General features: G+C 44.3%; 1 protein-coding gene across 4 annotated transcripts; it reads left to right on the forward strand.

Annotated features, from left to right (window-relative positions):
* The first annotated feature begins 334 nt into the window (after nt 1-334).
* Nucleotides 335-23,346, forward strand: NIF3L1 (NGG1 interacting factor 3 like 1). 4 transcript variants are annotated; one of them, XM_038749642.1, is made up of 7 exons: nt 335-374; nt 6,146-6,629; nt 8,612-8,774; nt 14,247-14,373; nt 17,302-17,440; nt 19,916-19,999; nt 22,919-23,346. In XM_038749642.1, exons 2-7 carry the CDS (start codon nt 6,170-6,172, stop codon nt 23,101-23,103), a joined length of 1,158 nt encoding a protein of 385 aa, XP_038605570.1. In that variant the 5' UTR covers nt 335-374; nt 6,146-6,169; the 3' UTR covers nt 23,104-23,346. The 4 variants fall into 4 exon arrangements, with proteins under 4 accessions (XP_038605570.1, XP_038605573.1, XP_038605571.1 ...); XM_038749643.1 differs by lacking the exon at nt 335-374 and adding an exon at nt 551-572; XM_038749644.1 differs by lacking the exon at nt 335-374 and adding an exon at nt 783-806.
* The last annotated feature ends 345 nt before the right edge of the window (nt 23,347-23,691 follow it).

A 23,691-nucleotide genomic window follows, 5' to 3' on the forward strand; every position in this document is an offset into this window, starting at 1 on the left:
ACTGGCCTCTCCCCAGCGCTTAGTACAGTGCTCTGCGCCCAATAGGCGCTCAAGAAGAGAGAGTGAGAGAGTGAGTGTGAGTGAGTGTGAGTGAGTGTGTGAGTGAGTGTGTGTGTGAGTGAGTGTGAGTGTGTGTGTGTGTGTGTGTGTGAGTGAGTGAGTGATGGAATGAAGCGGGCAGGGGGTAAGAGGAGGCCGCAGGGACCGGAAGTGGTGCGGGGAGGCGCTGGGGCGGACCGGAAGTAGGGGCGGACCGGAAGTCTGAAGGGGGGCCGCTGGGAGGGACGGACACTTCCGGTCCCCGGGCTCTCCACTTCCGGTCCCCGGGCTGTCCTCTTCCGGGGCGGCCTGGGCCAACGCTTCCTATGGGCCAGGTAATAGTAATTACAATAATAATGATAATGATAATGATAATAATAATAATAATAATAATAATAATAATAATAATAATGATGGCATTTGATAAGCGTTTACCATGTGCCAGGAACTGCTGTGGAACTGCTGTGGCATCATTTTATTTATTTTACATTATTTCCCTTCAAAGCCCGCCTGAGATGAATGAAGGAATATTGGTACAGATTTTTTTACTCTATTTTACCTGTCCATATTTCCTGTTCTATTTATTTTGTTAACGATGTGCATCTAGCTTTAGTTCTGTTTAATTTGATGGCTTGCCACCTGTCCACATGTGTTGTTTTGTTGTCTGTCTCCCCCTTCTACACTGTGAGCCCGTTGCTGAGTAGGGACCGTCTCTCTATGTTGCCATCTTGGACTTCCCAAGCGCTTAGTCCAGTGCTCTGCACACAGTATGCGCTCAATAAATACCATTGAATGAATGAATGAATGAATGAGAGCTCACCTCCTCCAGGAGGCCTTCCCACACTGAGCCCCCTTTTTCCTCTCCCCCTCCCCATCCCCCCCGGGGCCCTACTTCCTTCCCCTCCCCACAGAACCTGGATAGATGTATATATGTTTGTACGGATTTATTACTCTATATTTATTTATTTAATTTTGTACATATCTATTCTATTTATTTTATTTTGTTAATATGTTTGGTTTTGTTCTCTGTCTCCCCCTTGTAGACTGTGAGCCCGCTGTTGGGTAGGGACCGTCTCTAGATGTTGCCGACTTGTCCTTCCCAAGCGCTCAGTCCAGTGCTCTGCACACAGTAAGCGCTCAATAAATACGATTGACTGAATGAATGAATGAATGAGAGCTCACCTCCTCCAGGAGGCCTTCCCACACTGAGCCCCCTTTTTCCTCTCCTCCTCCCCACCCCCCCCCGGGGCCCTACCTCCTTCCCCTCCCCACAGAACCTGGATAGATGTATATATGTTTGTACGGATTTATTACTCTATTTAATGTTGTACATATTTATTCTTTTTATTTTATTTTGTTAATGTGTTTTGTTTTGTTCTCCGTCTCCCCCTTCTAGACTGTGAGCCCACTGTTGGGTAGGGACCGTCTCTAGATGTTGCCAAAACTTGTCCTTCCCAAGCGCCTAGTCCAGTGCTCTGCACACAGTAACCTCTCAGTAAATACGATTGAATGAATGAATATGTGTATATGTTTGTACGTATTTATTACTCTATTTATTTTACTTGTACATATCTATTCTATTTATTTTATTTGGTTAATATGTTTTGTTTTGTCGTTTGTCTCCCCCTTCTAGACTGTGAGCCCACTGTTGGGTAGGGACCGTCTCTAGATGTTGCCAAAACTTGTCCTTCCCAAGCGCCTAGTCCAGTGCTCTGCACACAGTAACCGCTCAATAAATACGATTGAATGAATGAATATGTGCATATGTTTGTACGTATTTATTACTCGTTTATTTATTAATTTATTTTACTTGTACATATCTATTCTATTTATTTTATTTGGTTAATATGTTTTGTTTTGTCGTTTGTCTCCCCCTTCTAGACTGTGAGCCCACTGGTGGGTAGGGACCGTCTCTAGATGTTGCCAACTTGGACTTCCCAAGCGCCTAGTCCAGTGCTCTGCCCACAGTAAGCGCTCAATAAATACGATTGAATGAATGAATATGTGTATATGTTTGTACGTATTTATTACTCATTTATTTACTTATTTATTTTACTTGTACATATTTATTCTACTTATTTTATTTGGTTAATATGTTTTGTTTTGTTGTGTGTCTCCCCCTTCTAGACTGAGCCCGCTGTTGGGTAGGGACTGTCTCTAGATGTTGCCAACTTGGACTTCCCAAGCGCTTAGTACAGTGCTCTGCACACAGTAAGCGCTCAGTAAAAAAGGATTGAATGAAAGAATGCTGTAATTGCTGGGGTAATAATAATAACGATGGCATTTGTTAAGCGCTTACTATGTGCCAAGCACTGTTCTAAGCACTGGGGAGGTTACCAGGTGATCAGGTTGTCGCACGGGGGGGCTCACGGTCTTCATCCCATTTTACAGATGAGGGAACTGAGGCACAGAGAAGCTAAGTGACTTACCCAAAGTCACACAGTTGACAATTAATAATGTTGGTATTTGTTAGGTGCTTATTATGTGCCAAGCACTGTTCTAAGCACTGGAGGGGATACAAGGTGATCAGATTGTCCCATGGGGGGCTCACAGTCTTCACCCCCATTTGACAGATGAGGGAACTGAGGCACAGAGAAGCTAAGTGACTTACCCAAAGTCACACAGTTGACAATTAATAATGTTGGTATTTGTTAGGCGCTTACTATGTGCCAAGCACTGTTCTAAGCACTGGTGGGTGGGGGGGCGGATACAAGGTGATCAGGTTGTTCCACGGGGGGCTCACAGTCTTCATCCCCATTTTCCAGATGAGGGAACTGAGGCCCAGAGAAGTGACGGGGCTTGCCCAGAGTCCCACAACTGACAAGTGGCAGTGGAAAGTGGAAAGAGCCCGGGCTTTGGAGTCAGAGGTCATGGGTTCGAATCCCGGCTCTGCCAGTTGTCAGCTGTGTGACTTTGGGCAAGTCACTTCACTTCTCTGGGCCTCAGTTCCCTCATCTGTGAAATGGGGATTAAGACTGTAAGCCCCCTGTGGGACAACCTGATCTCCTTGTAACCTCTCCAGTGCTTAGAACAGTGCTTGCACATAGTAAGTGCTTAATAAATGCTATTATTATTATTATTATTATGTGGCAGAGCCGGGATTAGAACCCACGACCTCTGACTCCCAAGCCCGGGCTCTCTCCACGAAGCCACGCTGCTTCTCCGCACTGTACGAAGCGCTGAGGTGGAGAAATCTCATCGGGTTGGACACAGTCCCTGGCCCACCTGGGCTTCCAGTCTCCATCCCCATTTTCCAAATGATGTAACTGAGGCCCAGAGAAATGAAACAATTTGCTCAAGGTCACACAGCAGACAAGAGAAGCCCCTGGGTTCTCATCCCGGCTCTGCCCTATTCATTCAGTCGTATTTATTGAGCGCTTACTGTGTGCAGAGCCCTGTACTAAGCGCTTGGGAAGTACAAGTGGCAACGTATAGAGACGGTCTCTACCCAACAATGGGCTCACAGTCTAGAAGGGGGAGACGGACAACAAAGGAGAACATGTGGACAGGTGTCAAGTCATCAGACTAAATTCATTCATTTCATTCAGTCGTATTTATTGAGCGCTTACTGTGTGCAGAGCACTGTACTAAGCGCTTGGGAAGTCCAAGCCGGCAACGTATAGAGACGGTCCCTACCCAACAGCGGGCTCACAGTCTAGAAGGGGGAGACAGACAACAAAGGAAAACATGTGGACAGTTGTCAAGTCATCAGACTAAATTCATTCATTTTATTCATTCAATCTTATTTATTGAGCGCTTACTGTGTGCAGAGCACTGTACTAAGCGCTTGGGAAGTCCAAGTCGGCAACATCTAGAGACGGTCCCTACCCAACAACAGGCTCACAGTCTAGAAGGGGGAGACGGACAACAAAGGAAAACATGTGGACAGTTGTCAAGTCATCAGACTAAATTCATTCATTTTATTCATTCAATCTTATTTATTGAGCGCTTACTGTGTGCAGAGCACTGTACTAAGCGCTTGGGAAGTCCAAGCCGGCAACATATAGAGACGGTCCCTCCCCAACAACGGTCTCACAGTCTAGAAAGGGGAGACGGACAACAAAGGAGAACATGTGGACAGGTGTCAAGTCATCAGACTAAATTCATGCATTTCATTCATTCAGTCATATTTATTGAGCACTTACTGTGTGCAGAGCACTGTACTAAGCGCTTGGGAAGTCCAAGTCGGCAACAAATAGAGACGGTCCCTACCCAACAACGGGCTCACAGTCTAGAAGGGGGAGACGGACGACAACAAAGGAGAACATGTGGACAGGTGTCAAGACATCAGACTAAATTCATTCATTTCATTCATTCAGTCGTATTTATTGAGCGCTTACTGTGTGCAGAGCACTGTACTAAGTGCTTGGGAAGTACAAGTTGGCAACATATAGAGACGGTCCCTACCCAACAGCGGGCTTACAGTCTAGAAGGGGGAGACAGACAACAAAGGAAAACGTGGACAGTTGTCAAGTCATCAGACTAAATTCATTCATTTTATTCATTCAATCGTATTTATTGAGCGCTTACTGTGTGCAGGGCACTGTACTAAGCGCTTGGGAAGTCCAAGCTGGCAACATATAGAGATGGTCCCTACCCAACAACAGTCTCACAGTCTAGAAGGGGGAGACGGACAACAAAGGAGAACATGTGGACAGGTGTCAAGACAGCAGACTAAATTCATTCATTTCATTCATTCAGTCGTATTTATTGAGCGCTTACTGTGTGCAGAGCACTGTACTAAGCGCTTGGGAAGTACAAGTTGGCAACGTATAGAGACGGTCCCTACCCAACAGCGGGCTTACAGTCTAGAAGGGGGAGACAGACAACAAAGGAAAACATGTGGACAGTTGTCAAGTCATCAGACTAAATTCATTCATTTTATTCATTCAATCGTATTTATTGAGCGCTTACTGTGTGCAGAGCACTGTACTAAGCGCTTGGGAAGTCCAAGCTGGCAACATATAGAGATGGTCCCTCCCCAACAACAGTCTCACAGTCTAGAAGGGGGAGACGGACAACAAAGGAGAACATGTGGACAGGTGTCAAGACATCAGACTAAATTCATTCATTTCATTCATTCAGTCGTATTTATTGAGCGCTTACTGTGTGCAGAGCACTGTACTAAGTGCTTGGGAAGTACAAGTTGGCAACATATAGAGACGGTCCCTACCCAACAGCGGGCTTACAGTCTAGAAGGGGGAGACAGACAACAAAGGAAAACATGTGGACAGTTGTCAAGTCATCAGACTAAATTCATTCATTTTATTCATTCAATCGTATTTATTGAGCGCTTACTGTGTGCAGAGCACTGTACTAAGCGCTTGGGAAGTCCAAGCTGGCAACATATAGAGATGGTCCCTACCCAACAACAGTCTCACAGTCTAGAAGGGGGAGATGGACAACAAAGGAGAACATGTGGACAGGTGTCAAGTCATCAGACTAAATTCATGCATTTCATTCATTCAATCGTATTTATTGAGCACTTACTGTGTGCAGAGCACTGGACTAAGCGCTTGGGAAGTCCAAGCCGGCAACGTATAGAGACGGTCCCAACCCAACAACGGGCTCACAGTCTAGAAGGGGGAGACAGACAACAAAGGAAAACATGTGGACAGTTGTCAAGTCATCAGACTAAATTCATTCATTTTATTCATTCAATCTTATTTATTGAGCGCTTACTGAGTGCAGAGCACTGTACTAAGCGCTTGGGAAGTCCAAGTCGGCAACATCTAGAGACGGTCCCTACCCAACAACGTTCTCACAGTCTAGAAGGGGGAGACGGACAACAAAGGAGAACATGTGGACAGGAGTCAAGTCACTTCTAGACTGTGAGCCCACTGTTGGGTAGGGACCGTCTCTAGATGTTGCCAACTTGTACTCCCCAAGCGCTTAGTCCAGTGCTCTGCACACAATAAGCGCTCAATAAATATGATTGATTGATCAGACTAAATAGAAATAAAGCTATAAGTACAGTGCAAGCGCTTAGTCCGGTGCTCTGCACGCAGCAAGCGCTCAACAAATACGATTGAGTGAATGAAGAATTCCATCAATCGATGCTGCTTACGGAATACTGACCGTTCCTTCCCGTTGTCTGTTTTCTCAGCCGTCCCGTCCGACCGGTCGCTAAATGCTTCGTTCCCGCGGGCGTCCGGTACTTGGGTTACTCCCGCCGGCCCGGTGTCCGTCCTCCCCGCTTTCCCGCGGCGGCCGTCCGCTTCCCGGCCGCGGCCCCATGGAGCTGCGGGCGGTGGTGGCCTCCCTGGAGGCCTTGGCCTCCCTGGAGTTTGCGGAAAGCTGGGACAACGTGGGGCTGCTGGTGGAGCCGAGCCCCCCGCACAGCGTGCGCACGCTGTTCCTGACCAACGACCTGACGGAGGAGGTGATGGAGGAGGCGCTGGGCGCCAAGGCGGACCTCATCCTCGCTTACCACCCGCCCCTCTTCCGGCCCCTCAAGCGTCTCACCTGGAGCAGCTGGAAGGAGCGCCTGGTCATCCGGGCCCTGGAAAACCGCGTCGGGATCTACTCTCCCCACACGGCCTCCGACGCCGCCCCCCAGGGAGTCAACCACTGGCTGGCCAAAGGGCTCGGTGAGAAGGCCCCCTTTCTATTTTGATGGCATTTATTAAGCTCTTACTATTCATTCATTCATTCATTCATTCATTCATTCGTATTCATTCAATCAATCAATCAATCGTATTTATTGAGCGCTTACTATGTGCAGAGCACTGTACTAAGCGCTTGGGAAGTACAAATTGGCATCACATAGAGACAGTCCCTACCCAACAGTGGGCTCACAGTCTAAAATCGTATTGTCTCCCCCTTCTAGCCTGGGAGCCCACTGTTGGGTAGGGACCGTCTCTACATATTGCCAGCTTGTACCTCCCAAGCGCTCAGTACAGTGCTCTGCACACAGTAAGCGCTCAATAAATACGATTGATTGTGCCTCAGTTCCCTCATCTGGAAAATGGGGATTGACTGTGAGCCCCCCGTGGGACAACCTCATCCCCTTGTAACCTCCCCAGCGCTTAGAATGGTGCTTTGCACATAGTAAGCGCTTAATAAATGCCATCCTTATTATTCTACACGGATGCATCTGCAATTCTGTTTATTTTTACTGTTGCCCGTTTACTTGTGTCGATGTCTGTCTCCCCCGCGCCCCAGGCTGCGAGCCCGTTCTGGGCAAGGATTGTCTCGTCCCCCCGCCGCCGGCGCCGCCTCCTAATGATTTCCCTCTCTTCTTTCCGCTCCCGGGACACCGCCCAGCCGTGACCTCCTCCATCCTTCCAGAGAAGCAGCGTGGCTCAGTGGAAAGAGCCCGGGCTTTGGAGTCCGAGGTCATGGGTTCAAATCCCGGCCCCGCCAATTGTCAGCTGGGTGACCTTGGGCCAGTCACTTCTCTGGGCCTCAGTTCCCTCATCTGTAAAATGGGGATTAAGAGTGTGAGCCCTAACGGGGACAACTTGATGACCTTGTATCCCCCCCAGCGCTTAGAACAGTGCCTGGCATATAGTAAGCACTTAACAGAAACCATCATTATTATTATTACTTCACTTCTCTGGGCCTCGGTTCCCTCATCTGGAAAATGGGGATTAATAATAATAATAATAATAATGGCATTTATTAAGCACTTACTATGTGCAAAGCACTGTTCTAAGCGCTGGGGAGGTTACAAGGTGATCAGGTTGTCCCACGGGGGGCTCACAGTCTTCATCCCCATTTTACAGATGAGGTAACTGAGGCTCAGAGAAGTGAAGTGACTTGCCCAAAGTCACCCAGCTGACAATTGGCGGAGCCGGGATTTGAACCCATGACCTCTGACTCCAAAGCCCGGGCTCTTTCCACTGAGCCACGCTGCTTCTCTAAGCTTTACCATCATTATTATTATTACTTCACTTCTTCGGCACATAGTAAGCGCTTAACAAAAACCATCATTATTATTATTCTTACTTCACTTCTCTGGGCCTCGGTTCCCTCATCTGGAAAACGGGGATGAAGGCTGTGAGCCCCACGGGGGACAACCTGCTTACCTTGTACCTGCCCCATTCACTCATTCATTCATTCGATCGTATTTATTGAGCGCTTACTGTGTGCAGAGCACTGTACTAAGCGCTTGGGGAGTCCAAGTTGGCAGCATATAGAGACGGTCCCTACCGAAAAGCGGGCTCACGGTCTAGAAGGGGGAGACAGAGAACAAAACTAAACATATTAACAAAATAAAATAAATAGAATTCATTCATTCGATCGTATTGATTGAGCGCTTACTGTGTGCAGAGCACTGGACTAAGCGCTTGGGAAGTCCAAGTTGGCAACATATAGAGACAGTCCCTACCCAGCAGCGGGCTCACAGTCTAGAAGGGGGAGACAGACAATAAAACATATTAACAAAATAAAATAAATAGAATTCATTCATTCTGTCATATTTATTGAACGCTTACTGTGTGCAGAGCACTGCACTAAGCGCTTGACACCTGCCCCCATGTTTTGTTGTCTGTCTCGAAGCTTGGAACGGTTTTTGGCACTTAGTGAGCGCTTAATAAATGCCATCCCCGTTATTATCATCATCGTCCAGGGGCCTGTACCTCGGTGCCCATTCGTCCGTCCACGGGCCCCAAGCCCCCGACCGCGGGGACGCACCGAGTGGAGTTCAGCGTGTCGGCCTCCCAGGGTCTGGATCAAGTCCTCGACGCCCTCAAAGGGATCCAAGGCGCGGCCGTGGCTACCTTCTCCATCAGGTAATAATAGTAATAATAAATAATAATAATAATAATAATAATAATAATGGTATTTGTTAAGCGCTTACTATGTGCAGAGCACTGTACCAAGCACTTGGGAAGTCCAAGGTGGCAACATCTAGAGACGGTCTCTACCCAACAGCGGGCTCACAGTCTAGAAGGGGGAGACAGGCAACGAAACATATTAACCAAATAAACAATAATAATAATAATAATAATGGTATTTGTTAAGCGCTTACTATGGGCAGAGCACTGTACCAAGCGCTTGGGAAGTCCAAGTTGGCAACATCTAGAGAGGGTCCCTACCCGACGGCGGGCTCACAGTCTGGAAGGGGGAGACAGGCAACAAAACATATTAACAAAATAAACAATAATAATAATAATAATGGTATTTGTTAAGCGCTTACTATGTGCAGAGCACTGTACCAAGCGCTTGGGAAGTCCAAGGTGGCAACATCTAGAGATGGTCCCTACCCAACGGCGGGCTCACAGTCTAGAAGGGGGAGACAAGCAACAAAACATATTAACAAAGTAAACCATAATAATAATAATAATAATAATGGTATTAAGCGCTTACTATGTGCAGAGCACTGTACTAAGCGCTTGGGAAGCCCAAGTTGGCAACATCTAGAGATGGTCCCTACCCGACGGCGGGCTCACAGTCTAGAAGGGGAAGACAGACAACAAAACATATTAACAAAATAATAATAATAATGGTATTTGTTAAGGGCTTACTATGTGCAGAGCACTGTATTAAGCGCTTGGAAAGCCCAAGTTGGCAACATAGGTACTGTCAGCTCTCTGAGTCCTTCTTCCTCTCCCCCTCCCCATCCCCCCCCGGGCCCTACCTCCTTCCCCTCCCCACAGCACCTGGATAGATGTTTCTACAGATTTATTACTCCACTTATTTTACTTGTACAGATTTACTATTCTGTTTATTTTATTTTGTTAATATGTTTTGTTTTGTCGTCCGTCTCCCCCCTTCTCTATACAAAGTATATATGTATAGAGAAGCAGCGTGGCTCAGTGGAAAGAGCCCGGGCTTTGGAGTCAGAGGTCATGGGTTCAAATCCCGGCTCCGCCACTTGTCAGCTGGGTGACTTTGGGCAAGTCACTTCACTTCTCTGGGCCTCAGTTCCCTCATCTGAAAAATGGGAATTTAGACTGTGAGCCCCATGTGAGCCCGCTGTTGGGTAGGGACCGTCTCTAGATGTTGCCAACTTTTGCTTCCCAAGCGTTTAGTATAGTGCTCTGCACACAGTAAGCGCTCAATAAATACGATTGAATGAATGTGGGACAACCTAATTACCTTGTATCCCCCCCAGTGCTCAGAACAGTGCTTAGCACATTGTAAGCGCTTAAGAAATGCCATCATCATCATCATCATCATGACTGACTGACTGGTACTATATTCTCCAAATGAATGAATGTGGGACAACCTAATCACCTCGTATCCCCCCCAGCGCTTAGAACAGTGCTTGGCACATAGTAAGCGCTTAAAAAACGCCACCATCATCATCATGACTGACTGACTGGTACTATATTCTCCAAACGCCTGTTCTCCCTCCTACTTAGATTGTGCCTGACCTTAATTATTTTGTGTCTTTTCCAGCACTTAGAACAGTACTTGATAGGAAGCACTTAACAATTATTATTATTATTATTAAGAATATTCAAAAGCAGTTAAGCATCCCAAGATTTGCGGCTGCCCCATTTTGTAGAAACAATTATACATAGTAAAGGGTTTTACTGAGCACTCACTGTGTGCCAAACACTGAGCTAATCTTTGGGGGGAATTCAGGGTCATCCTTTCAGACACAGGGCTGCTTAGGGCAGGGGCACTTTGCCCCCCGACACTAGATAATGATGATGATAATAATAATAATAATAATAATAATAATAATAATAAGAGTGGTATTTGTTAAGCGCTTACTATGTGCAGAGCACTGTTCTAAGCGCTGATCTTGTGTACTGCCAGCAATGTCCTTGACCAGTTTTAAAACACACCCCCAGGGCCAGCTCTCTGATCATCATAATAATAATAATAATAATAATAGCATTTGTTAAGCGCTTACTATGTGCAAAGCACTGTTCTATGCACTGGGGAGGATACAAGGCAAGCGGGCTGTCCCACATGGGGCTCACAGGCTTCATCCTCATTTTACAGATGAGGTAACTGAGGCCCAGAGAAGTTAAGTGACTTGCCCAAGGTCACACAGCCGACATGTGGCTGAGTCGGGATTCGAACCCATGACCTCTGACTCCCAAGCCCGGGCTCTTTCCAGTGAGCCACGCTGCTTCTCTGATCAGCGCTCTCGTTCATTCAGTCGCATTTATTGAGCACTTACGGTGTGCAAAGCACTGTAATAATAATAATAATAATGATGGTATTTGTTAAGCACTTACTACATGTAAAGCACTGTTCTAAGCGCTGGGGAGGTGATAAGGCGATCAGGTTGTCCCATGGGGGCCTCACAGTAATAATAATAATAATAATAATAATAATAATAATAATGGTATTTGTTCAGTGCCTACTATGTGCAAACAATAATAATAGTAATGGTGGTATTTGTTCAGTGCTTACTATGTGCAAATAATAATAATAGTAATGGTGGTTTTTGTTAAGCGCTTACTATGTGCCAAGCACTGATCACCTTGTATCCCCCCCAGTGCTTAGAACAGGGCTTTGCACATAGTAAGCGCTTAAATACCATCTTTTTTTTTTTTCTTTTTAAGCACTGGGGTAGATACAAGGTAATCAGGTTGTCCCACGTGGGGCTCACAGGCTTTGTCCCCATTTTGCAGATGAGGGAACTGAGGCCCAGAGAAGTGAAGTGACTTGCCCAAAGTCACACAGCTGACAAGCGGAGGCGGGATTTGAACCCACGACCTCTGACTCCCAAGCCCGGGCTCTTTCCACTGAGCCACACTGCTTCTCCACTGTTCTAAGCGCTGGGGAGGTTACAAGGTGATCATGTTGCCCCACGCGGGGGGCTCACAGTTTTAATCCCCATTTTACAACTGAGGCACAGGGATTTTGCCCAAAGCCACCCAGCTCACAGTTGGCGGAGCCGGGATTTGAACCCATGACCTCTGACTCCAAAGCCCGGGCTCTTTCCACTGAGCCACGCTGCTTCTCAGCCCAAGCGTGTACTAAGCGTGTGGGAGAGGACAATAGAACAACAAACAGGCACATTCCCTGCCCACGTTCATTCATTCATTCAATCGTATTTACTGAGCGCTCACTGTGTGCAGAGCGCTGTACTAAGCGCTTGGGAAGTCCAAGTTGGCAACATCTAGAGACGGTCCCTACCCAACAGTGGGCTCACGGTCTAGAAGAAGCAGCGTGGCTCTGTGGAAAGAGCCCGGGCTTTGGAGTCAGAGGTCGTGGGTTCAAATCCCGGCTCCGCCACTTGTCAGCTGGGTGACGTTGGGCAAGTCACTTCACTTCTCTGGGCCTCAGTTCCCTCATCTGGAAAATGGGGATGAAGACTGTGAGCCCCTCGTGGGACAACCTGATTACCTTGTATCTACCCCAGCGCTTAGAACAGTGCTTTGCACATAGTAAGCGCTTAACAAATACCAACGTTATTATTATTATTATAGAAGGGGGAGGCAGAGAACAAAACAAAACATATTAACAGAATACAATAAATAGAATAAATATGTACAAGTAAAATAAATAAAATGAATATGTACAAATAAAATAAATAAATGAGTAATAAATACGCACAAACCTCTATACATATATATATATATAACAGAATAAAATAAGTAGAATAAATGTGTACAAGTAAAATAAATATGTACAAATAAAATAAATAGAGTAATAAATATGCACAAACATATATACACATATATATATACATAACAGAATAAAATAGAATAAATGTGTACAAGTAAAATAAAATAAACATGCACAAGTAAAATAAATAAGAGTAATAAATATGCACAAACATATATATATAACAGAATGAAATAGAATAAATGTGTACAAGTAAAATAAATAAAATAAATATGTACAAATAAAATAAATAAATATGAGTAATAAATACACACAAACATATACATATAACAGAATAAAATAGAATAAATGTGTATAAGTAAAATAAAATCAATATGTACAAATAAATAAGAGTAATAAATACGCACAAACATATATACATATATATATATATATATATAACAGAATAAAATAGAATAAATGTGTACAAGTAAAATAAAATCAATATGTACAAATAAAATAAATAAATGAGTAATAAATGTGCACAAACATATATACATATATATATAACAGAATAAAGTAGAATAAATGTGTACAAGTAAAATAAATAAAATCCATATGTACAAATAAAATAAATAAATAAGAGTAATAAATATGCACAAACATATATACATATATATACATATAACAGAATAAAATAGAATAAATGTGTACAAGTAAAATAAATAAAATCAATATGTACAAATAAAATAAATAAATATGAGTAATAAATACACACAAACATATACATATAACAGAATAAAATAGAATAAATGTGTATAAGTAAAATAAAATCAATATGTACAAATAAATAAGAGTAATAAATACGCACAAACATATATACATATATATATATATATATATATAACAGAATAAAATAGAATAAATGTGTACAAGTAAAATAAAATCAATATGTACAAATAAAATAAATAAATGAGTAATAAATGTGCACAAACATATATACATATATATATAACAGAATAAAGTAGAATAAATGTGTACAAGTAAAATAAATAAAATCCATATGTACAAATAAAATAAATAAATAAGAGTAATAAATATGCACAAACATATATACATATATATACATATAACAGAATAAAATAGAATAAATGTGTACAAGTAAAATAAATAAAATCAATATGTACAAATAAAATAAATAAGAGTAATAAATACGCACAAACATATACATATATAATAGAATAAAATAAATAGAATAAATGTGTACAAGTAAAATAAATAAAATCAATATGTACAAATAAATAAATAAGAGTAATAAATGCACACAAACACATATCCATATATACACGTGAGCTCAGAGTCTCGAGGGGGAGACGGACATTAAGAAGAGAAATGACTAAATGAGACCTTTAGAGAAGCAGCATGGCTCACTGGAAAGAGCCCGGGCTTTGGAGTCAGAGGTCATGGGTTCGAATCCCGGCTCCGCCACATGTCTGCTGTGTGACCTTGGGCAAGTCACTTCACTTCTCTGAGCCTCAGTGACCTCATCTGTAAAATGGGGATTAAGATTGTGAGCCCCGCGTGGGACAACCTGATCACCTTGTATTCCCCCCCCCCAGCGCTTAGAACAGTGCTTTGCACATAGTAAGCGCTTAATAAATGCCATCATTATTATTATTATTATTATTATCTTTGCTAATAAATTTCCTTTTTTTCCCCCCACGCCCCGGGGCGATGGGGCTTTTCAGAACGGAGGGGGAAGAGAAGAGGCAAGTGAGGGTGAACTGTTCCCCGCAGGCCTTGCTGGAGGTGGTGGCCTTTCTCTCCCAAAACCATCAGCTCTATGAGAAGACGGAGATCCTGGCCCTGGAGAAGGTAACCCCCGCCCTCTTCCCTGTTCCCCCTCCGGGCCGTGGTGGCATTCATTCCTCATCGTATTTATTGAGCGCTTACTGTGTGCAGAGCACTGGACTAAGCGCTTGGGAAGTCCAAGTTGGCAACGTCTAGAGACGGTCCCTCCCCAACAGCGGGCTCACAGGCTAGAAGGGGGGAGACAGACAACAAAACAAAACATATTAACAGAATAAAATAAATAGAATAAATATGTACAAGTAAAATAAATCAATAGGGTAATAAATCCGTACAAACACCTATACATCTGTCCAGGTGCTGTGGGGAGGGGAAGGAGGTAAGGCGGGGGGGACGGAGGGGGAGAGGAAGGAGGGAGCGGAGCCGGGATTCGAACCTATGATCTCTGACTCCAAAGCCCGGGCTCTTTCCGCTGAGCCACGCTGCTTCTCCATAGAGATGGTCCAGTGCTTAGAACAGTGCTTTGCACATAGTAAGCGCTACATATCTATTCTATTTCTTACATATCTATTCTATTTATTATGTATCTATTCTATTACATATCTATTCTATTCTATTACATATCTATTCTATTCATTACATATCTATTCTATTACATATCTATTCTATTTATTACATATCTATTCGATTTATTACGTATCTATTCTATTTATTACGTATCTATTATGTATCTATTCTATTCATTACATATCTATTCTATTCATTACGTGTCTATTCTATTCATTACGTGTCTATTCTGTTACATATCTATTCTATTCTATTACATATCTATTCTATTTATTACATATCTATTCTATTTATTACATATCTATTCTATTTATTACGTATCTATTCTATTTATTGCGTATCTATTATGCATCTGTTCTATTCATTACATATCTATTCTATTCATTACATATCTATTCTATTCATTACGTATCCATTCTATTCATTACGTGTCTATTCTATTCATTACGTGTCTATTCTATTCATTACATGTCTTTTCTATTTATTACGTCTCTATTCTGTTTATTACGTATCTGTTCTATTCACTACGTATCTATTCTATTTAATAATTTATAATTATAAATAATTGAATATGATTGAATATTGAATATAATTGAATAATTTATAATTATTTATTATATATCTATTCTATTCATTACATATCTATTCTATTTATTACATATCTATTCTATTTATTACGTATCTATTCTATTATTACGTATCTATTCTATTTATTATGTATCTATTCATTACATATCTATTCTATTCATTACATATCTATTCTATTCGTTACATATCTATTCTATTCATTACATATCTATTCTATTCATTACGTATCTATCCTATTCATTACGTGTCTATTCTATCATTACGTGTCTATTCTATTTATGTATCTATTCTATTTATTACGTATCTGTTCTATTCATTACATATCTATTCTATTTAATAATTTATAATTATAAATAATTGAATATAATTGAATATTGAATATAATTGAATAATTTATAATTATTTATTATATATCTATTCTATTCATTACATATCTATTCTATTTATTACGTATCATCTATTCTATTCATTACGTATCTATTCTATTCATTACGTATCTATTCTATTCATTACGTATCTATTCTATTCATTACGTGTCTATTCTATTCATTACGTGTCTATTCTATTCATTACGTGTCTATTCTATTCATTATGTGTCTATTCTATTTATGTATCTATTCTATTTATTACGTATCTGTTCTATTCATTACATATCTATTCTATTTAATAATTTATAATTATAAATAATTGAATATAATTGAATATCGAATATAATCGAATAATTTATAATTATTCATTATATATCTATTCTATTCATTACATATCTATTCTATTTATTACATATCTATTCTATTTTTTGCGTATCTATTCTATTTATTACGTATCTATTCTATTTATTATGTATCTATTATGTATCTATTCTATTCATTACATATCTACTCTATTCATTACATATCTATTCTTTTCATTACATATCTATTCTATTCATTACGTGTCTATTCTATTCATTACGTGTCTATTCTATTCATTACGTGTCTATTCTATTCATTATGTGTCTATTCTATTCATTACGTGTCTTTTCTATTCATTATGTGTCTATTCTGTTCATTACATATCTATTCTATTTATTACGTATCTGTTCTATTCATTACGTATCTATTCTATTTAATAATTTATAATTATAAGTAATTGAATATAATTGAATATTGAATATAATTGAATAATTTATAATTATTTATTTTATATCTAGTCTATTCATTACATATCTATTCTATTTATTACATATCTATTCTATTTATTACACATCTATTCTATTCATTACATATCTATTCTATTCATTACATGTCTATTCTATTCATTATGTGTCTATTCTATTTATTACGTATCTATTCTATTTATTACGTATCTGTTCTATTCATTACATATCTATTCTGTTTAATAATTTAGGATTATAAATAATTGAATATAATTGAATATTGAATGTAATGGAATAATTTATAATTATTTATTACATATCTATTCTATTCATTACGTATCTATTCTATCCATTACATATCTATTCTATTCATTACATCTCTAGTCTATTTATTTACATATCTATTCTATTTATTTTATTTTGTTAACATGTTTTGTTTTGTTCCCTGTCTCCCCCTTCTAGCCCGCGAGCCCGCCGTTGGGTAGGGACCGGCTCTAGATGTGGCCAGCCTGGGCTTCCCAAGCGCTTAGTCCGGTGCTCTGCACACAGGAAGCGCTCAATAAATACGATCGATGGATGGATTGATTGATTAATAAATGCCATTTCTGATTATTATTACCCAACAGTGGGCTCACAGTGTAGACGGGGGGAGCCGGGGGGGCCGAGGCGGGTGGGCCGTCTGAGCGCTTCTGACTTTCCCTCAGCCTCCGCTGCTCCACACGGGAATGGGGCGGCTGTGCGGCCTGCGGGAGCCCGTCTCCGTGGACACCCTCGTCCGGCGCGTCAAAAGTCACCTCAAACTGGACCACGTCCGCCTGGCCCTCGGCGCGGGGAAGACCACCGGTAAGCCCAGCCCGCCCGCCGGGACGCAGCGCTCCGGACCGACGGGCGCAGTCTCCCCCAACAGTCATTCATTCATTCACTCGTATTTATTGAGCACTTACTGTGTGCAGAGCACTGTGCTTGGGAATTAGGCTGTGAGCCCCATAGGGGACAGCCTGATCCCCCCTGCAGCGCTTAGAACAGTGCCTTCGCACATAGTAAGCGCTTAACAAATACCATCATCATCCCCACACTCTAGAAAACAAGTGGGCCCGGGAGTCGGAAGGATCTGGGTTCTAATCCCGCCTCCGCCACTTGTCAGCGGTGTCACCTTGGGCAAGTCACTTCACTTCTCCGGGCCTCGGTTCCTTCATCTGGAAAATGGGGATTAGACTGTGAGCCCCATATGGGACAGCCTGATCCCCCCCCTGCAGCGCTTAGAACAGTGCCTTCGCACATAGTAAGCGCTTAACAAATACCATCATCATCCCCATATTCTAGAAAACAAGTGGGCCCGGGAGTCGGAAGGATCTGGGTTCTAATCCCGCCTCCGCCGCTTGTCAGCGGTGTCACCTTGGGCAAGTCACTTCATTTCTCTGGGCCTCAGCATCCTCGGCTGTAAAACGGGGATCAAGACCGTGAGCCCCTTGGGGGACGTGGACTGTGGCCAACCTGATTAGCTTGTATCTACCCCAGCGCTTAGTACAGACTAAGTGCATAATAAATGCCATAAAAGTAAACCAATAAAATAGATAATCAATCAATTGTATTGAGCGCTTACTGTGTGCAGAGCACTGTACTAAGCGCTTGGGAAGTCCAAGTTGGCAACATCTAGAGACAGTCCCTACCCAATGGTGGGCTCACAGTCTAGAAGGGGGAGAGAGAGATAATCAATCAATCAATCATATTTATTGAGCGCTTACTGTGTGCAGAGCTCTGTACTAAGCGCTTGGGAAGGCCAAGTTGGCAACATATAGAGACGGTCCCTACCCAACAGTGGGCTCACAGTCTAGAAGGGGGAGACAGAGATAATCAATCAATCAGTCGTATTTATTGAGCGCTTACTGTGTGCAGAGCACTGTACTAAGCGCTTGGGAAGTCCAAGTTGGCAACATATAGAGACGGTCCCTACCCAACAGTGGGCTCACAGTCTAGAAGGGCGTAAAATCATCTGTAAAATGGGGATGAAGACTGTGAGCCCCCCCCGTGGGACAACCTGATCACCTTGTAACCTCCCCAGCGCTTAGAACAGTGCTTTGCCCATAGTAAGTGCTTAATAAATGCCATTATTATTATTAAGGGGGAGACAGAGATAAGGAAACTGAGATCCCGAGAGCTTAAGCGACACGCCCCTCGTCCCATAGCCGGCCTGGGAGGCAGAGCCGGGACTCGAACCCGGCTCCCGGGGCCGTCTTCCCGAGGCCCGGCTCTGTACGGTGGGGAGACCTCGAGGGTGGCCGGCGCTCAGTGATATTAATAATCACTGTGGTATGTATTAAGCGCTTACTCTGTGCTTCTAGCCTTCTCTCTGATCTCCCATCCTCGTGTCTCTCTCCACTTCAATCCATACTTCATGCTGCTGCCCGGATTATCTTTGTCCAGAAACGCTCTGGACATATTACTCCCCTCCTCAAAAACCTCCAATGGCTACCGATCAATCTGCGCATCAGGCAGAAACTCCTCACCCTGGGCTTCAAGGCTGTCCCTCCATCCCCTGGCCCCCTCCTACCTCCCCTCCCTTCTCTCCTTCTACTGCCCAGCCCGCACCCTCCGCTCCTCCACCACTAATCTCCTCACCGTACCTCGCTCTCGCCTGTCCCGCCATCGACCCCCGGCCCCCGTCCTCCCCCGGGCCTGGAATGCCCCCATTCCCTCTGCCCCTCCGCCAAGCTAGCTCTCTTCCTCCCTTCAAGGCCCTGCTGAGAGCTCACCTCCTCCAGGAGGCCTTCCCAGACTGAGCCCCTTCTTTCCTCTCCCCCTCGTCCCCCTCTCCATCCCCCCCGTCTTACCTCCTTCCCTTCCCCACAGCACCTGTATATATGGATATATGGTTGTACATATTTATTACTCTATTTATCTATTTATTTATTTATTTTACTTGTACATTTCTATCCTACTTATTTTATTTTGTTGGTATGTTTGGTTCTGTTCTCTGTCTCCCCCTTTTAGACTGTGAGCCCACTGTTGGGTAGGGACTGTCTCTATGTGATGCCAATTTGTACTTCCCAAGCGCTTAGTACAGTGCTCTGCACATAGTAAGCGCTCAATAAATACGATTGATTGATTGATTGATTGATTGCTAGGCGGAGCCCAGCAAATGGGGCTGACCCCAGGTGGGGCTCCCAGGCTCCATCCCCATTTTCCAGGTGGGGGAACTGAGGCCGGGAGGCGGGAAGCGACTCTACAAGGCCACAGAGGCGGGATTAGAACCCAGGGCCTTCCGACTGACGGGGTGGAGGGCGACGGAGGGTGATCGGGTCCCGCTTGCCCCCGCAGAGTCTCCGGTGTCGACGGTGGCCCTGTGCGCCGGCTCGGGGAGCAGCGTCCTGCAGGGAGTGGCAGCGGACGTCTACCTCACAGGTAGGTCCGACCCCCCCCCCCCCCCGCCCCCCGACACCCCGCCGCCGCTCAGTCGGTCGGCCGCTCCGACTTACTGAGCGCTCACTGGGTGCAGCACGCTGTGCCGACCGCCCGGGAGGGGACACTAGGATAATAATAATAACGGTGGTATTTGTTAAGCGCTTACTATGCTAATAATAATAATGAATGGCATTCATTCATTCATTGTCGTATTTATTGAGCACTTACTGTGTGCAGAGCACTGGACTAAGCGCTTGGGAAGTACAAGTTGGCAACATAATAATAATAATAATAATTATTATTATTACCTCCTTCCCTCCTTCCCTTCCCCAGAGCACCTGTATATATGTTTATATGCATATACACATGTTTATATGTATATATGTATATATACATGTGTGTGTATATATACATGTGTGTGTGTATATACATGTGTATATGTATATATACATGTGTATATGCATATATACATGTGTGTATATGTATATATACATGTGTGTATATGTATATATGCATGTGTGTGTATGTATATATGCATGTGTGTATGTGTATATATGCATGTGTATATGTATATATGCATGTGTATATGTTTATATACATGTATATATGTATGTGTGTTTGTACGTATTTATTACTCTATTTATTTTACTTGTACCTATCTATTCTATTTATTTTATTTTGTTAGTATGTTTGGTTTTGTTCTCTGTCTCCCCCTTCTAGACTGTGAGCCCACTATTGGGTAGGGACTGTCTCTAGATGTTGCCAACTTGTACTTTCCAAGCGCTTAGTACAGTGCTCTGCACACAGTAAGCGCTCAATAAATACGATCGATTGATTGACTATGATGGCATTTGTTAAGCGCCTACTATGTGCAAAGCACTGTTCTAAGCACTGGGTGGGGGTATACAAGGTGATCAGGTTGTCCCACTTGGGGGGCTCCCAGTCTTCATCCCCATTTTCCAGATGAGGGAACTGAGGCCCAGAGAAGTGAAGTGGCTTGCCCAAGCTCACACAGCTGACCAGTGGTGGAGCTGGGATTCAAACCCATGACTTTCATCCATTCATTCATTCATTGTCATATTTATTGAGCGCTTACTGTGTGCAGAGCACTGTACTAAGCACTTGGGAAGGACAAGTTGGCAATGTAGAGAGACGGTCCCTACCCAACAGCGGGATCCAGGACGGCACTCGGGATAGAGTGGGCGGGCAATAAATACTGGTGATGATATTACTGTAAGGATATTAGAGGTCAGTGGGGAAAATACGGTTTGCTACAAGGAATTTTACCAATCTGCAATTTTTTTAAACAAAGTAAAATTTTACGGCAAAGGAACCGTAACAACATTTATTAAGTGCCTAGCCCCCTCCTTCCACTCCCCCTCCCCCCCGCCTTACCTCCTTCCCCTCCCCACAGCACCTGGATAGATGTTTGTACGGATTTATTACTCTATTTATTTGTACATATTTATTCTATTTATTTTATTTTGTTAACATGTTTTGTTCTGTTCTCCGTCTCCCCCTTCTAGACTGTGAGCCCGCTGTTGGGTAGGGACCGTTGCCAACTTGTATTTCCCAGTGCTCTGCACACAGTAAGCGCTCAATAAATACCATTGAATGAATGAATGAATGAATGAAGAGGAAAGGAGGGCGCAGTCAGGGATTGGGTATGGACCATCTATGTTGCCAACTTGTAGTTCCCAAGCGCTTAGTCCAGTGCTCTGCACACAATAAGCGCTCAGTAAATACAATTGAATGAATGAAGAGGAAAGGAGGGTGCAGTCAGGGATTGCATAGGGACCGTCTCTATATGTTGCCAACTTGTACTTCCCAAGCGCTTAGTCCAGTGCTCTGCACACAGTAAGCGCTCTGCACACAGTAAGCACTCAATAAATACGATTGAATGAATGAAGGAATGAATGAAGAGGAAAGGAGGGCGCAGTCAGGAATTGGGTAGGGACCGTCTCTCTATGTTGCCAGCTTGTACTTCCCAAGCGCTTAGTCCAGTGCTCTGCACACAGTAAGCGCTCAGTAAATACGATTGAATGAATGAACGAATGAAGAGGAAAGGAGGGCGCAGTCAGGAATTGGGTAGGGACCGTCTCTCTATGTTGCCAACCTGTACTTCCCAAGCGCTTAGTCCAGTGCTCTGCACACAGTAAGCGCTCAATAAATACGATTTAATGAATGAAGGAATGAATGAAGAGGAAAGGAGGGCGCAGACAGGAATTGGGTAGGGACCGTCTCTCTATGTTGCCAACCTGTACTTCCCAAGCGCTTAGTCCAGTGCTCTGCACACAGTAAGCGCTCAGTAAATACGATTGAATGAATGAATGAAGAGAAAAGGAGGGTGCAGTCAGGAATTGGGTAGGGACCATCTCTATATGTTGCCAACCTGTACTTCCCAAGTGCTTAGTCCAGTGCTGTGCACGCAGTAAGCGCTCAATAAATACAACTGAATGAATGAAGGCATGAATGAAGAGGGAAGGAGGGCGCAGTCAGGAATTGGGTAGGGACTGTCTCTAGATGTTGCCAACTTGTACTTCCCAAGCGCTTAGTCCAGTGCTCTGCACACAGTAAGCGCTCAATAAATATGAATGAATGAATGAAGAGAGAAGGAGGGCGCACTCAGGAATTGGGTAGGGACCGTCTATGTTGCCAAGTTGTACTTCCCAAGCGCTTAAACCAGTGCTCTGCGCACAGTAAGCGCTCAATAAATACGAATGAATGAATGAATGAATGAGGAGATGGGCCTTCAAGAAGGCATTGAAACGGCGGCGGGGGAGAGCGGTTGTCCGCTGGGAGGAGAGAGGGATTTTGGGCGTGGCCCGTTGGTGTTTTTGGGGGGTGGAGGAGGGAGCGGCCCACCTTGCGCTGCCCGCGGAAATGGGGGCGCCGGGTGACGCCTCCCTGTGCCGGCAGGCGAGATGTCCCACCACGAGGTCCTGGACGCCGCGGCCAGGGGCGTCACGGTGGTCCTGTGCGAGCACAGCAACACCGAGCGCGGCTTCCTGGCCGAGCTGCGCGGCCTGCTGCTCCCGCGCCTGGGCGACGGGGTCCGCGTCGTCGTGGCCGCCACGGACCGGGACCCCCTCCGGGTGGCCTAGGACCGGGGAGGGCGGCGGCACTCCTCGCCGCCTCCGTCGTCATCGTCGCGGAGGATCCGACTTCCAGAGCCCCGCCTCGACCCCCGCCGAAGCTCCTCCGTCGGACGGCTGAGCGCAGAGCGACGCGCTCGGGAGAGTCGGTAAAAACACACCCCGCCCCACAACGTTAGGAAAATGATAATAATAATAATAACGATGGCGTTTGCCAAGCGCTTACTAGCACCGTTCGAAGCGCTGGGGTGATACAAGGTGATCAGGTTGTCCCCCCCCGGGGCTCCCAGTCTTCATCCCCGTTTTCCAGATGAGGTCACTGAGGCTCGGAGAAGCGAAGTGGCTCGCCCAAAGTCACCCAGCTGACAAGGGGCGGAGCCGGGATTAGAACCCACAACCTCGGGCTCCTTCCGCCGAGCCACGCCGCTTCTGGCAAGAGCCTGGGCTTGAGAGTCAGAGGGCCCTGGGTTTTAATCCCGCCCCCGCCACACTGCTGTGTGACCTTGAGCAAGTCACTTTCATGCCTCAGTTTCCTCATCTGGAAAACAGGATGAAGACCGTGAGCCCCGTGTGGGACAGGGACTGTGTCCAACCCGA

The sequence above is a fragment of the Tachyglossus aculeatus genome, chromosome 7 (assembly GCF_015852505.1).
Source record: "Tachyglossus aculeatus isolate mTacAcu1 chromosome 7, mTacAcu1.pri, whole genome shotgun sequence".
In the NCBI taxonomy this organism is placed as follows: Eukaryota; Metazoa; Chordata; class Mammalia; order Monotremata; family Tachyglossidae; genus Tachyglossus; species Tachyglossus aculeatus.